A 16438-nucleotide genomic window follows, 5' to 3' on the forward strand; every position below is an offset into this window, starting at 1 on the left:
GCTGGCCCCAATGGGCGGCTCAACAAGATTGGAGGCCTAAAGCCAAAATTTAATCGGAGGCCTTTCTTGAAACAATATATATATATATATTTGAAGTATATTTTTTCTAGCTTTTTGAGATGTAAAGTTGTTAATAATTTCTTTTTAGCCCATTTAATCTCTCTTAAAATATTTTGGATCATAGGAAATAGAATTAGGTTCAAGAAGTTGATAACTTGATATTGAAAAAAAAAAGAGACTGTAGAAGTTTATTACACATTTTCTTGTGACAGATGTGAAAAAGAGAAGAATAATATAAGCACTTCATTAATAATGTCAATCATAAAATGTAAATAACCCAAAATCTTATATTTAGGTAAGAATTTAGGGGGAGTGATTCTCTTCTCTAATTTTTGCTCAAATGGTTATATTAATAACAAACTAAAAGTTATTTTTACTGTTTTTATAAAACATTTTCCTTTTCTACTTTGAAACAATCAAAAAAAAATTTTTTACTCATAAATCTATTATTGGTAAAAGTTGGGCTCCACTCCCAAGGATTGTGTTGGGATGGATATGATCTAGCCTACCTACGTTAATCAGATATTTCGGGTTCGAACCCTATGAATGATATCTTATTAGAATGCGCTTTCACTTTTATTAAGCCTTATGCAGAGCGAACTCAAACTAATCGAGATCTCAATGCGAAAACCAAATACGAATAGAAAATAAAAAGAAATAGAAAAAAAATTGGGGCCCTTGAAATTTTGGGGCCTAAAGCTATTGTTTTAGTTGCTTGACCCTCTGGCCGCCTCGTGGCCCTTCACTTATACATGTCCTAGATAATATACACTCTTGACACCCGAGGAGAGCACACGTTCTGCAATTTCCCTTACGTGCATAACATGTCAAATAAAATTAGGAAATGCCGTCGTATGTTGATTTTTGCAACATTTTTAATTGAATTTTCAAAATTTTTTTAGAATAATGTTTATTGAAAATTCAATAAAAATGTACAAACTTTCATATTTATTTGTATATTTTGCTATATAAACTCATATTTTAACGGGTGAAATTCAAAAATAACCAAATTTACAAGTGGTACGAAATACAATTCAAAATACGAAAAATATTTCAGCATAATATACTAGACTTCCAACATAATATACTGGAGTTACAACATATTATACTGGACTTCCAGCATAATATACTGGTCCAGCATAAGTCCATATACAGGTGCTCCAATCTCCAGTATATTATGCTGGAACTTTCTGTGTGTTGGAGTTCCAGCATAATATGCTGGAAGTTCATACACAGGTGCACCAATCTCCAATATATTATGCTGGAACTTTTTCTGTTACAGCAAAATAATGGCTATTTTTCAATGTATTTGCAAATGCTAGCTATTTTTTAATTACCAGTTCGAAAACTGGCTAGCTCGTGCTATTTTTACTATTTTAACATATAGTAAATAATAAATGAGGAATTTACATAGCATACAACACTTCTAGCATTTATTTAAGTTTCCTACAACTGCTTGATAAAATTATATATAATACAATTTATTTTAAAATTTATAACTTTTCATATCCCTAATATCTCTCTCTTGAGATTCTCTCACCTAACAAGTATCCTAATATATCTCACTTAAGATTCTATCTCATCTAAAAGTATCTATTATATTAATTTTCCCTTAATTTCTCCATTAATGTATATTTCTTGCATAAACTGTATGTTATATAATTAAAATATACAATACTATATACATATAAACATTTGAACTAGGAAAAAAAGAAGGAACCATGATTAACAAATATAGTACACAGAGTATAATATATATAAAATAATGTAGATCATGTATATATTAAAAATATACAACACTATATTATAAAAGAATTTGGGGGAAACATTGTTTTGCGTTGACAAAGAGAAAAAGAATCGAATTTGGGGAATCATTTGAGGTTTTTGGATGGTGTATGAGAAATAATTTCGAAAAAAATTTAAAACTAAAAAAGGCATGTTTCTTTTGGTAAGGGATATGATTTGATTGATGCATAATACAAGGGGGTATGGTTGGATTATTTGTATATAATACACTAATAATTAAGGCAAATGGGTGTTTATAGTGGTAATCAATATTAATAAATTGAAAAAACTTTAGGGACAAATAAGAATACGTTTCAGAATAGGATTCCTCATCAATAGGAATCTACCATATTTTTAGAGTATATAATTTATAATTTATATTTTGTTGTAGAATTTGTAATTCTAATGCAAGTTGTAGATTATGGAATATTTTATAAATTCATAAGTAACTATGAAAATGGCCATCCATAATGCGTAAGATAGTTGTGGGCGGGCCTGACCGTGTTTCCTAACACGGAAAATTTAGAGCAAATTTCATTTGTAGCCGGCCGGTAGAAACAATTATCATTCGCTAGCCATGAATAAAGCCATATAATTTATAGCCCCGAACAAATTACAATGGCTAGCCTAAATTTGCTCAAACACGGTAGATTTCCTACCAATTAGGAAACTGATTCTAAATATTCTATAATAGTGCCGTCTTCAATTAAACCAAACACCCAAAAATAAGAGGCTATCCTTATTTAGGGTAATAGAAAGAAAATCAATATAAAATGCAATCAATTATTTCCTAAACAATTCCTTCTCCTTTGGCCTTTCCAAGCTATACAATCCTTGCACGGTTTTTTCCCTATAAGCGTAAATTTCATTAATTTTATACAAAAATGTGGTAATGATGGCATTATTGGCCTTGACCAAACTTTACTTTCTAATTAATTTGGTATATACATCGTTAAAATATATACAAAATAGACTGTCACTATACAAAATATATACAAAATAGACTGTCACTATACAAAAAATATACCAAATAGATTATCACTATACAATTTATATACAATAGACTGTCACTATACAAAATATATACCAAATAGATTGTCACTATACAATTTATATACAATAGACTGTCACTATACAAAATAGACTATCACTATACAAAAAATATGCAAAATAGACTGTCACTATATAAAAAAAATATATAAAATAGACTGTCACTATACAAAAAATATACAATAGACTGTCACTATACAAAACATATACGAAATAGATTGTCACTGTACAATTTATATACAATAGACTGTCACTATATAAAAAAATATACTAAATAGACTGTCACTATACAAAGTATATACAAAATAGACTATCACTATACAAAGAATATACAAAATAGACATTTCGGGCTATTAGATGTAATATGTTTGGGCCGGAGGAACATTTCGTGTCAATGAGAAAAATTATGGGCTATTAAAATTTTGAGGGGCTATAAAGAGTCATTTTCTCGAAAATTTACCTATCATAGCTAAATGTAAGAGCTATTAATGGATCGTAGCTATCTTTTAATTTAATTATTTTTCATAGCTACAATGAATTTTCAATTTACTCATCATATCTAATACCAAAGACATAGAGTTATTTCACTGTATAATCATTTCTCTCAACCCTCTTTTTCTCTTCTTCCTCAACTCTCTCACTCCTTTTCCCTCTCTCTTCTCCCTCGACATCAAACAAGTCACTGCGACCGTCTTCTCCAGCGGAGCTCTACGGAGCCCAACTAAACAACCGCCTCTTTCTCTCTTCCCCACACATCACCGCCCTCCGCCTTATACCCCTTTCACCGCGATTCACTCTTAAACACCGTCGCCACCCACCGTCAGATCCAGATTTGAAATCACGAAGTTGCGATCAATTCATTTCCGATGGCGAAAACAATGGAGGGGGAAGATTGGAGGTGTCACCTAATCTGGATCTAACGGAAATGTTGGAATCCATTGCTTCTTCTCCTTCTTTGTAGCTCATATTTGAGTGTATTCATCTGACCTAAGACTTATTCCTCCACCACTACTTTTCACGCTAGAAAAAGAAGCCACCTCTTTCTTCTCCACTACCTTTCGTGTTGGAAAATCGTTGTATAAATACAATACATTTTGTATTTTCGTGAGAGATCTAAAGTGTATTTTGGATTTTCACCGGAGATCCGACGGGTTTGATTGTATTCTCTATTTTTAAATACAGTGTATTTTGTATTCTCGTTGGAGATTTGACTATTCTTTATTTTTTAGTTAAACACAGTTAGTTTTTAAAAGGATTTGAATGTATTCTTCATTTTTAGTGTAAATACAGTGGTATTTTGTATTTCGTCGAAGATCCAACTGAGTTTGATTGTATTCTTCCTTTTTAAATATAGTGTATTTTGTATTTTTGCCGGAGATTTGACCGGATTTGATTGTATTCTTCATTTCGTCGTTTTTTTTTTTGGGTGTAAATACATTCAAATACAGTCGAATATGTTCAACCTTGCCACATCAAATAAGTTTGGATACAGCTGAACAATGTATTTAAATACATACGGGAAAATAATACAGCTGAACAGTGTATTCAAATAAACTCAAATACAGCAAATTGTCCAAAACTAGCTACGAAACGTAAGTATATAAAATATAGCTACGGATTGTTAAAAGCTCCTTAAAATGTAGCCATTTCTGAAAGTTCCCCTTAAAACATTGCTTTGAACTTCTTTTTTCCTTTTAAGTTTTTTTTCTTACACCATGGATAAATTCCATCTTCGTGACCATTAGAGGATAAAGGACCACGTTAAGGACTTTGAACCAGGGCCTTCTTCCAGGGGCAGAATCAGTCCTATAGCTATTTTCGGCAGAACCCAGTAAGTTTAGCTCATATCCTATATTCGTGTTAAAAAAAATATTGAATGTATATAAATAGGGTGAAATTTAAAAATAACCAGATTTACAACTGGTCGTTCAAAAATAGCCCAGTTTTAAAAGTAATCGAAATTTAGCCACTTTTCATATAAAAAAAATCTGAGCAAAAACACTGTTCAAAACCCGAAAAATACGCCGGTATATTATGCTGGAGTTCCAACATAAGTATACTTGAACTCCAGCATATTATACTGGAGTTCCAAGATAAGTATGCTAGAACTCCGGCATAATATGATGGAATTCCAGCATAAGTACACTAGAACTCCAGCATAATATATTGGATTTCCAGCAAGTATACCGGTCCAGCATAATATACTGGAGTTTGGAGCACCGGTCAGTCTCCAGTATATTATACTGGAGCCAGCAAAGTATACCGGTCCAGCATAATATGCTGGAGTTCATACACAGGTGCACCGAACTCCAGTATATTATGCTGGACCGGTCTCTGCTGCAGCAAAATAGTGGCTATTTTTCATTGACTTGGTAAACGTTGGCTATTTTTGAATGACCAGTCCGAAAACTGGCTATACCGTGCTATTTTAACATATAAATAGTATATTTAGAACCCAGTAAGTAAAAAAGAATATGGTTCAGAACCATAAATAAAAATCCTACCCTCACGTATCAAAGGCAGTATCTCTGCTGCACTAATTATTTAACAAACTGTAAATAACCTTATGGACGAAATTCACCAAAACAATAAATATGGTATATCATTTCTTTTATATAGATTTATATCACTTAATTAATATTTGTATTCTGCACTTGATAAGAAGCCCACAAATTCAGATCCTCATCTATAGCAACTAAAGACAATGGATGAATTCTATACTCCCTCCATGACAGAAAGACTGACAGATCTGGAGTACGGTGATCAAAACATATAAATTTTACATAGAGAAACACACAATTGAAGGGGAGCCTTGGCGCAACCAGTAAAGTTGCTGCCATAGCAGGAGCTTAGTGCACCGGGCTGCCTTTTTTGCCATAGAGAAACACACAAGAAATACTCAAATTCATAATCCTTTATAAATTAGAAATATTTAAATAATCATAGTCAAGTTAAAACTCCCCAAGTAGTATAGTGGCGAATAAAATAGGATACAGAGTGTAATCGCTATAATTCCCATATCATCTAAGCTGCTATGTTGTCCATGAATACACTTCGTAATTCGAACAAAACTTCTCATACTTTATTATTCTAATTAAACTCACAGATGAAAGATAACAACTACAACTCTGTAAACTCCAACTTTATCGAAAAGAAAGGAAAAAGAATGTTGAAGATGAGTACTATCATAGTAAAATCAAGCTAGAAAATAAGTCAGAAGCTTCTTGTTATGGTGGTTGAAAGCAGAGGGAGCTCTATTCATAGACTATGAGACTATCCTTTTGATACAAATCGCACAACAGTGACTGCATCCATACTCAAAACTGGACCTGCGGAACCAATATCTACTATCAATACAAGAGTACACCATTAAATACAAGCTTACTCCATATTAGAGGTGCCAAATGGATCGGCGGGTGAGACAAACTAATAATTCACATGCATCCCTAAGCTCAATAATAGTTTACAATTTATATAAGAAGACAACAGAGATGCACATATATTGTGAAGAGAAAGCAAGTTACTGCAGCTAATGTTTAGAGTTGCACATATATTATGTTTATTAGTTACACCATCCAGGCAAAGATGTTTACCTCTAGCAGTAGGTTAAGCCTTGTATTCATGGACACGTATCCATTTTGTTGACGACCATTTGTTGCCTTTAATCACAGGGCACCCACCTATACAAGATACACAAAATTCTACTTAGTCGCCAATCAAATAACCCATGCTCATGACTCCAGAACAGAGTAAACTGTAAAGCAATTGAAACATTGTGCTAGAAGATGGGTTTCATTATGCATTAATCAAGTTTTCAATGCTCAACACCCATTATCCGTCTCTGCTTTCATGTAGATTACTCACCATGCAAACTTGATGGATCTAGAGTTGCATCAGGCTTCATGCTCCAGAAAAGCAACGCATCACCCCTCTTTGGTTTTACAGAGAGCCCACCCTTTCCACATTCAGATAGTTCATTCCACCAAGGGACCGCACTATAATTTCCCTTCGCAGCTGGAAATACTGTTTCACCCCCTTCTTCAACATCTGACCTGCAGTGCACCAATAGAATCAACTAAGGGATGCCATGAAAATACACTAAGCATAAACCTCACAGAGGAAAAGTCACTTACAAGTACATTAAAACTGTAGCAATGCGTTGACCTCCATTTTTGGTGTTAAACTCATCAAGAAAGTAATCATAGTGGGGTTCATACTTTTGCCCCACTTCGTAGTGGAGAACTTGAAGACCTTCCCCATGCTCTGTAGACGGCAGCAGAAGCATCAATGTACATGCAGTTTAAGGCATTGCATAATGACAAAGTGTCGAATAGACCACTCTGAAAGCAGCAGTTTGAGCAAGTTTAGCAGTGTCGTGCACACGAAATATACTGGCTAAGCATGAAGATGAGGTATTTCTTTTAAGGTTCTTTTCAAAAGAAAGTTAATGAGCACTAAGCTTCATAGAATCTGTTCTATCTCTGAATGTGGAAGGAGCAGAAAAGAAACTAGTGGTTAACACTAATGATGCCTGGAATAATCACTAACTAATTAGTAGAATCAGGTAATAAATTAATTAAAAAGCAAAACATGCCCATATACAAGGAGCACACCAAAAATTAGAAAACCTTACAAAAAGACATGGTTTTCTACAAAAGACAACCAATCTTCTATACAAATAGGAACCTCATGGGTGCACCAAAAATAAATAAAGGAAAAGAGGCTACTCCTCAAGTGTACAAGCTTTTTCTACTCCATCAAAAGCTCTCCTATTACTCTGATTCCAGACAACCCAAATGAGTGCTGGTGGGGCAACTAATTAGTAGACTTATACTTGCAGGATAGACAAATTACTAAATTGAGATTGGACATGAAATTAAATCCACACTCATCCCCAGCCACCACCTCGCAATCCAATGCATATAATATTTGCATCCAACAGCCAAAAATAATGCATCCAACTTTATTTTGGACAATGCATACAACTCCAGAAATCATCAATACAGTGAAATTACATTAATTAGTTGGAAATATAAGGCTCTTTGGCTGGAGCTCCGAAAGAGCATTCCCCATCGCGTACAGCCAAATTTAGCATACTGAAATTCCCAACAATGTAGTCAGTATCTTCTATTAATGGTGACACCGGAGAAGCTGTCCTATTTCCTTAACTTACGGACAAATAGTATTACTCCCTCAAGACCCAATTTGTTTTGGCATAGTTTGAGGGGACACAGGTTAAAAAGAAAAAAATTACTTCTAACAGATATGCTAAATACGAATAGAACACCAAACCAACCATTGTACCAAACAATTTGTCTAGTATAAAATGGGGCATACAGAAAGTCAAGTCAATGGAAAATAGGAATGTTAAAATTATTTAGTTTCTAAATATAAAAAGGGGCGGGATGGACACAAAGGAAATAGTGCAAAAAAGATTGTGACAGAGGAGTACCATTAATAACACCAGTAAATGGAGTTACCTACAAAAATAAGAGTTAACCAGTGTAGACAATCTAAGTTGCTCGGACTCTTCACTTTCGATGCCGCACCCGTGTCGACACGACGTGGGTGTGAGATCCGTACCGGATCTGGTCAACCAATTTTGGGTACTTAGACCAAAATCGACGGAGAAACTCGGGACAGATACAATGAAAGTCAATATAAAGGCTAGGATGAAATTGAAGAAAATGGAGTACCTTGAATATAGAAATTTCGGTGTCAGTCCTTTCCTTTTATCTCCTTCTCGGATTCTCCTCTTAATTAATATTTTCTCATTCTTGGAATACCTTGTAAGTTTTTCACATAATGTCTCATAATTTAGACATATTTTATAACTCTATTTTTAGATATCTGAATTATTTTTAGCCGAATCCCTGCATCTGTATCCCTACTTGGATCCGTATCCCCGAATCTTAAAATTCAGATCATGAAGGATCCGACCTCTAGATCCGCACCCATATCGGACACCCGCATCCAAGTCTGAGCAACTTAGTAGACAATACCATTTTCAGACACCCCCAACCTTTATTGAATGATTATTCTTTGCATAACAGTTAGAGGGAAATTAGATCCTCAGTAATAAGCGTAACACTTGATAAATATTCATGCAGTTACATCCTTTGGTACAAACAACGCATACCTACTGGTATGAAGGTGAAATCTGCAATCTTTTTCTCGATATTCCTGATCACTTTATCACGTCCTCTTGCAAGAAATGTTCCTGAACTGGTTCGGACTCTGATAGGGAGGGAATAAACAGGAGAAAAGAATGTGAGAACTAAAGATGCTATTACAATTAAATCTCCGTAATTCCTCAGTAGTACAACCTAACTCGGCAAGCCCGGGGCATGCAGAAGATATGCTTACCTGCTGTCCTTACTCTTGCCAGTAGCACTGTCTACAACAGTTGACTTTTGCATGTGAGGCTTGGCAAGACTAATCAGATACTCACATTCTTCCTTGGACTGCCGAGAGATAACAATGAAGTTAGTTTCTTATTATATAGATGAACTCTGATGTTCAATGGCAGCAAATACATCAATCAATAGATCAAACTCAAGATACACGATAATGATAACAGCAGTATCAATATTCATAGTCCTAATTGAAATTTCGACAAGGTCAGATTTTTAACTAAATGAAAATTTCCATATGAGTACAATTTTATTGAAAGAAAATAAAGATTAATCCAATTCTCTTACAGTTTCCTACGGATTTCTGTTTTTTCTACTGTATAAGCAGCAGAATCTGATGTCAAATTCAGCATGATGTATTAACAACAGTGGCAATTACAAAACACTTCTCATTTTGTACAATCTGAGACATATCTGTAAGTCAAATTCACAAATTTTTTTTATAGCTATGAGATAAACTAATAGCAATAGCAGCCGCCATAAAACACAATGTAGTGAAAGAAAATTAAATAAAAAAGAAATCTTTAAGAGAAATACCAAGAAGTTATGGTAAATGTAGGCTCTTGGTTCCAAAGAAATCACTTCAACCCACTGATCTCCTTTTCCCTCATCATCATCATCTCCTCTGTACTCCCAAAAAAGAAAAGTTTCCCATTAAAGCTATCAGATCACTACACCAATTGAAAAAAGAAAAAAAAAACAATCACCAAAATGAAATGGTACCTTTGAACTGTATTATGTGCTATAGAGCTAAGATCGTGTGCTTTCTGAGAGCCTCTTGAACTGCTGGGAATGGAGAAAATGCCGAAAGCGAGAAGAATGAGGACCACAAATGATATCATAATAAACCCACCAAAAATTAGTGTGGAATTCGACGATTTCCGAGGCCCAACTCGGGAATACCTCCCTTTCACTGCCATTGCTAATGAAATCTGTACAGTTGAATTTGCAAATTAAAAATATTTGAAGATCTGCATAAAGATTTTTTCAACTAATGGGACTTTGGGATCACAGCTTGTGGGTTCTTTCTGAGAAACAAAATAAGACGGTGGGTTTCTTTCTTTTTTTTTTTTTTGTAATTTGATTTAATGAAACTGTTGGAGAAATGGAATTATTTTTTGCTAAAAGAACGTGTTCGTTGTGTTTGCAGACTTTTCTGTAATATGTGTGACAGATGGATACGTTACTACTTACTAAGCCTACTTTAATCTTTGGATTTTTCTGCTAGTAAAGTTGACCTCCTATGCTTGACCCAATAATTTACTGGAACTTAATATTTTATATATCAAACAAATGAATATAAAGTAAAATGATACTCATATTTTTTTTATCTGCTAAACTAAGTTATTTATTTTGATTATATATATCGAAAGCAAATAAGTCATACTTTATCAAACCTCCTCATAAATGTTTCTTTACATGGTAGACCACTACATTTGGTATTTACGGGAGTACTAACAGTTTTGGATGGTTGTTACATGATATATTGTATCGTGTGTTATTTTAAATATAATATTTATTTTGATTATTATTTAAATTTTATTATATTGTTTCGTTATATTCGTTGTTACGTAATGATAAAAAATTTCACTTTATGTAATAATTGATTTGATGTGATGGTGTCGTTACCTTGCTTTTTTTTATCTCATTTTGCCATTTTTTATTATTAAATAATCATATTTTATCCTTTATTCTACTTTTTTATATAATAATTCTACTTTGTATCTATTTTTTCTTAGTAATGTTGCAAGTTTATTCTTCATATTTTTTGTGCGTGACATCATAAAACGATGACAAACTATACAATCTATCCAAATATTGTATTCATCAAACAATACAATACAATACATTATAAAACGACATGTAACAAACACCCAAACAAGCTGTAAGTAGTAGCATCACTTCTGTTTTTGGCTTTTTGAAAACTTCAAAACTTTTTAATAGATGAACTACGCTCCCCTTTAAAATTTTATTTGTCCATGAAATTATCAACTTTTTCTAAAAAAAATGAAGAACAATTTTCAAGTTCCAAAAACTGATTTGGACCAGTTTTTAGGTGAAATTTTTCTTGTGCTCACAAAACTTTAACTTTTTACAAATAAAATGCATGCCCTAATACAACTTTAACTTCCAAAAAATATTTTTTAATATAACTTTAAAAATAATTTTAAGTTTCAACTAAATCTAGTCCTAACACCTGCTCAATCAGAAAGGATTAGGGTCCCTTAACCTTGCCCGTGCTGGTGGGGAAACATTCCATGTTTTCTATCCCTATTTGATGTATATTTACCCAACTCATGGTCTGCTAACAAAAATGGTAATTTCCTTATTGAATGAGCGTGGAAACGAATCGTACTTTGACAGTAATAACAGACACATCTTCAAAAAAGAAAAAAAAAAAAATCTAAACTTGACCATTTTCTCTTTTTTGCGGGTGATTGTGTTTTGTAGCTATGTGTCACAGGGTAATTTATGCCACTCGAATTTTGTTCGAGGCTCATCACTGTGCGGCAGTCAAGCCAACCTTGACTTCAGTCTTCCAACACTTAAAATAATTTTAGGAACGTTTTTGGACTTAAACAGATTTTAGGCAACAAGTAATATAAGTAAAGGCACACACAAATTTACAGGAATTTCTTCCCAACTCGTATTAATGTGTGAATACAAGAACACAAAAAAGCCAACCATATGGCCAAGACAAAGAACTCCCTAGCTCCCTGCCCAAAAACCAATTTCCCACCCTTTGGAATATACTTAGACGAAATTTGACTAACACATATTCCCAAAGACTAAGTTCTGCCTTTTGGGACAACCTTATGCACATATTTATAGTGCAGGCTTCCCAATTATACTTGGCAACAATTTAGACAATCAGTTGACAAGCCCCAACTGATGGGCAAACATGCTAAGACATGATACAAAAACGTGCCAACACTTTAGCCCATGATCAGCCATGTTTTGGATTTGGTTGTAACCGACAACTGCTTGTCATGTGCCCAACACATGTTTTGTAACTGTTGCATGTGCCTGTTTTACCCAGCTGCTGTGCGCCCAAGGACGGCATTGCGCCCAGCCTTGCCATTTGACACTGCTCCACCCCAATTTCATGGCCACAGCTTGCCGCACACGCCCATTGCCACAACTACCCGCTTATGTCAAGTCGCCCTCAACTTGATCAAATCTGCCCGCATTAATTGTCATTGCTTGTTCTGCATTGCCTTGCCTTGTCTTGCCATGTCTTTATCCCAACTTTGACATGGCTTTGCCTTGCCATTGTAATGTCAACATGCACGTCCAAGTGAAATGCCTCTTGCCTCCGTTCAAGGTGCGTTTGTCAACCCCGCATAGTCCGTCATATCGAGCTGCTCGTCATGATGTTTCCCTATTTTTCAGGTTATGTGCCAAGGCCATCATGAAAATTCTTGTCACAACTCACACCTACCGAGGAACTTTGTCAAGGGGTTAACAAACCACCCCCACCCGAAGAATTCGTCGTCCTCGACGAAGCAGTTTTCGTATTTCTCAGCACCACCATAGGCCCTAAATATGCTGCCTCCTGCTCATGTTCTTCCTCGTTCGGCTCATCTTCACCTTTTTCTTCAGCAAACAAAGTTGTAAGCACTTCAAATTTTGGACAGTCCCTCGCCATGTGTGGTCCTTTGCAAATAAAACAGCCATCAAACCTGTTGTTTTGTCCCCTGTTTGTCAAAGATCCAGCACATTGCTCTTCCTTTCCATTGTCATTGCCCTCAACAACATTACCCTTGTCATTTCCATTTTTCCTCCACTCTTTTGCCTTGTCCTTGTTCCCGTTTTTGGACTTTGAAGTAGTAGAGAAATCAGAACCATCTTGTCCCAACCGGATATCACCCAACGCATCCGCAGCAGCGATTCCACTAGGAAGGTCTTTCACATTCTGCCTTCGAAGTTCCATCTGCGCTCGCGACTGCAACCCGTAAAGGAAATTGTACAGCTTGTCTTCCTCAGACATATTGCTTATATCCAACATCAAAGAACTGAAATCTTTGACATATTCCCTGACCGCTCCAGTTTGTTACAACTTTTTCAAACGATCTCTAGCAATCCAGCCCGCATTGCTAGGAAAGAATTGATCCTTCAACTCTTTCTTCATCCCTTCCCTAGAGTCAATCTTCGGCCTACCAGCACTTACATCTTCTGCCACGCGCGTCCGCCACCAAAGGTTTGCATCATCTACCAAGTACATAGTCGTAATGGTGGTGACCTTATCTTCATCTCGCACATGGGCAGCCTGGAAGTACTGCTCCATATCCCGCAGGAATTTCGAGTTTCTTGGTACTCCTTGCACCATTAAACTCTTTAGACTCCGAAATTTTGACCTTGGTACGATCTGCCACACGTTGTGCTTCATCATTGCCAACATCATAACCCAGCAACCCATTTTTTGCTTTCCGATCTATGCACTCCTGGCTCAGCCTGTTCATCTCGGCCTCAAGATAGGCGAGACGAGTCATAATAGTCAGAAATTGATCACCATCAACAGTTCTGACGAGCGCCTCCAATGCAGCAACTTTTTCCCTCAGTTCTGCGTTGCCACCAGTCATCTTCACGAAATTCAACCACTGAATGTCGTGTCTTCGCCCCGGTCCAATCTCGCTCTGATACCAGTTGTCACAGGGGTGATTTATGTCACTCGAATTCTGCCCGAGGTTCACCACTGCGCGGCAGTCAAGCCCAGCCTTGACTTCAGCATTCCAACACTTAGAATAATTTTAGTAACGTTTTTGGACTTAGACAGATTTAGGAAGCAAGTAATATAAGTAAAGGCACACACAAATTTGCAGGAATTTCATCTCAACTCGTATTAATATATGAATACAAGAACACAAAGAAGCCAACCCTATGGCGAAGACAAAGAACTCCCTAGTTCCCTACCCAAATACCAATTTCCCACCTGCACTACAACATAATGCATTTATAGCTACGAAATCTCAGCTACAAATCTAAATTCCGTTGCTAGTACCTAACAATAGCCACAAAAATTAGAGTTGCGTGGCTTTTTACAATTTCGTAAAATTTCTTTGCCACAAAAATTAAATTGACAAAGCTAATTCCTCCTTTTTGCTATGGTTGCTAATTATTGTGGCAACAATAATCTAAATAGCTATAAATTTATTGCTACGGTATAATTTGGTAGCTAATCATAAGTTTTTGCCACGCATTAAAAATTATTGTAGCAACAATAGTCTTTTAGCTACAATAAATTTTTTGAAACAAACTATTGTAGTTAAAATAAATATTTTTGCTTCCAGTTATAAAATATCGTGGCAATAGTTGATTTAAAAGCTACGATTATTTGACATGAAGACATGATATAGCCACCGATCTTTTGATATGATAAAATTTCGTAGCTAATCATTAGTTTTTGATACACGCTAAAACTTACTGTAGCAAAACTAATTTTTAGTCACAATAAATTATTTAAAATAAAATATTTTATCTGAATAAATAATTTAGCTTTATGTTCTAAATAAACTGTTGCTATATTTGGCTTAACAATTATTTGTCATAAATGAGATAAACCACAGATTTATCACTATGACGAAAATTCATAGCTATTTATAAGTTTTACCATGAATTGAAACTTATTGTAGCAATAATAATATTTTATGACTATTAAATTAGTTGAAACACAATCCTGTAGTTAATGTATAATTTTCCTTCAAGTTAGAAAGAAATGCCAAATAATTGGCTTAATAGTTACAATTTTATATCAAGAAAAAAATGAATAGTGATTGATTCAAAATATCAATTATCTTTCACAGTTGACTATAAATATATTATCGCACATTTGAGGTCACCATTGTAAGGTCAAAAAATTTTAAAGATGAATATCTTTGCTTCGAGTATGAAATTCATGACAAGACTTGGTCTAGAAATATTCGGTTATGAAAAATTAATTTCATAGACAAATAAGATAATATATATACAAAAATTAAAAAATTAATTAAATTTCAAAATACCAAAAATTAAAATGCAAAAAATATCTTCAATCTTAAAATTGAAATTAACAAAGATTAAAATGGATGAAAAATAATCTTCTGTCTTAAAATTGAATCTAAACAGTATAAAACTATAATGAAAAAAAAGTATAGTAAAATAGCAACAATTTTGCAATGAAAAACAAAATTTATCGTTGGTTTTTACGCTAACTAATAGCAAAAAAATTAGAAATAGAAGTTTCTGCTGAAAACACTATTATTCATATTAATTTTTTCGGTTATTACACAAAATACTCCTACAGTATTAATCAGTTTCAGATACATCCGCTGTATGTTAAATTTAAACTTATATCCCATATATTATTGAATTCTACACTTGCACCCTCTATGATGTATATCTGTAATTAATTTCTTAAAATATAATGTTAAATGATAAATTACAATTGTAAATATTTTTTTATGTACTTATTTTTATGATATTTTGGGAAGACGAAAAATATTTTTTGTAACGACCCGAGCGGTCGTTTTGAGTCCTAGCGCTCCGTTCAGCAGTCGGAGGCCATGAACAGCTTCATTTCGGGTATTATGACTTGTACTCGTGGTCGGAATTAAGTTTCGGGAAGTTCAAAGTTAATTTAGAAAGAGAATTCTCATTTCAGAAGCTTAGAATTGAAAGAATGAACTAGGATTGGAATTTTGAGTAAACGAACTCGGAATCAGGACCCGAAGGTTCCAGTAAGTTCGTATGATGATTTCAGACTTGGGCGTATGCCCGGTTCGGGTTTTGGATAACCCGGGAGTGTTTTGGCGCCTATTGTGGAAGTTAGCATTTTAGAAGAAATTTCTTAAGTTTGGCTTGAAGTGCAATTCAGTGTTATCGATGTCCGTTTGGGATTCCGAGACTGTGAATAGCTCCGTATGGTGATTCTGGAGTTGGGGGCGCGATCGGAAGTGAATTCAGAGGTCCGTAGGACATTTTGGAGCCATTTGGCTAAGGATAGAAATTTGAAGGTTTTTGAGAAGTTTGATCGGAGGTTGACTTTTTGATATCGGGGTCGGAATCCGATTTCGGAAGTTGCAGTAGGTCCGTAATGTCAAATATGACTTGCGTGCAAAATTTGAGGTCAATCGGACGTGATTTGATAGGTT

The 16438-nt window shown here is 34.7% G+C and overlaps 1 protein-coding gene across 1 annotated transcript; it reads right to left on the reverse strand.

Moving 5' to 3' along the window:
* Window positions 1-5791: 5791 nt before the first annotated feature.
* On the reverse strand, window positions 5792-10482 carry LOC109217936 (probable prolyl 4-hydroxylase 10). The gene is made up of 8 exons (XM_019382233.1): window positions 10032-10482; window positions 9846-9933; window positions 9262-9359; window positions 9035-9132; window positions 7029-7158; window positions 6760-6947; window positions 6489-6575; window positions 5792-6224 (listed from the first exon to the last, which is right to left on the reverse strand). The coding sequence occupies exons 1-7, from the start codon at window positions 10226-10228 to the stop codon at window positions 6502-6504; spliced, it is 873 nt and encodes a 290-aa protein (XP_019237778.1). The 5' UTR covers window positions 10229-10482; the 3' UTR covers window positions 5792-6224; window positions 6489-6501.
* Between the last annotated feature and the right edge of the window lie 5956 nt (window positions 10483-16438).

This window comes from Nicotiana attenuata, unplaced genomic scaffold (genome assembly GCF_001879085.1).
Source record: "Nicotiana attenuata strain UT unplaced genomic scaffold, NIATTr2, whole genome shotgun sequence".
Lineage (NCBI taxonomy): Eukaryota > Viridiplantae > Streptophyta > Magnoliopsida > Solanales > Solanaceae > Nicotiana > Nicotiana attenuata.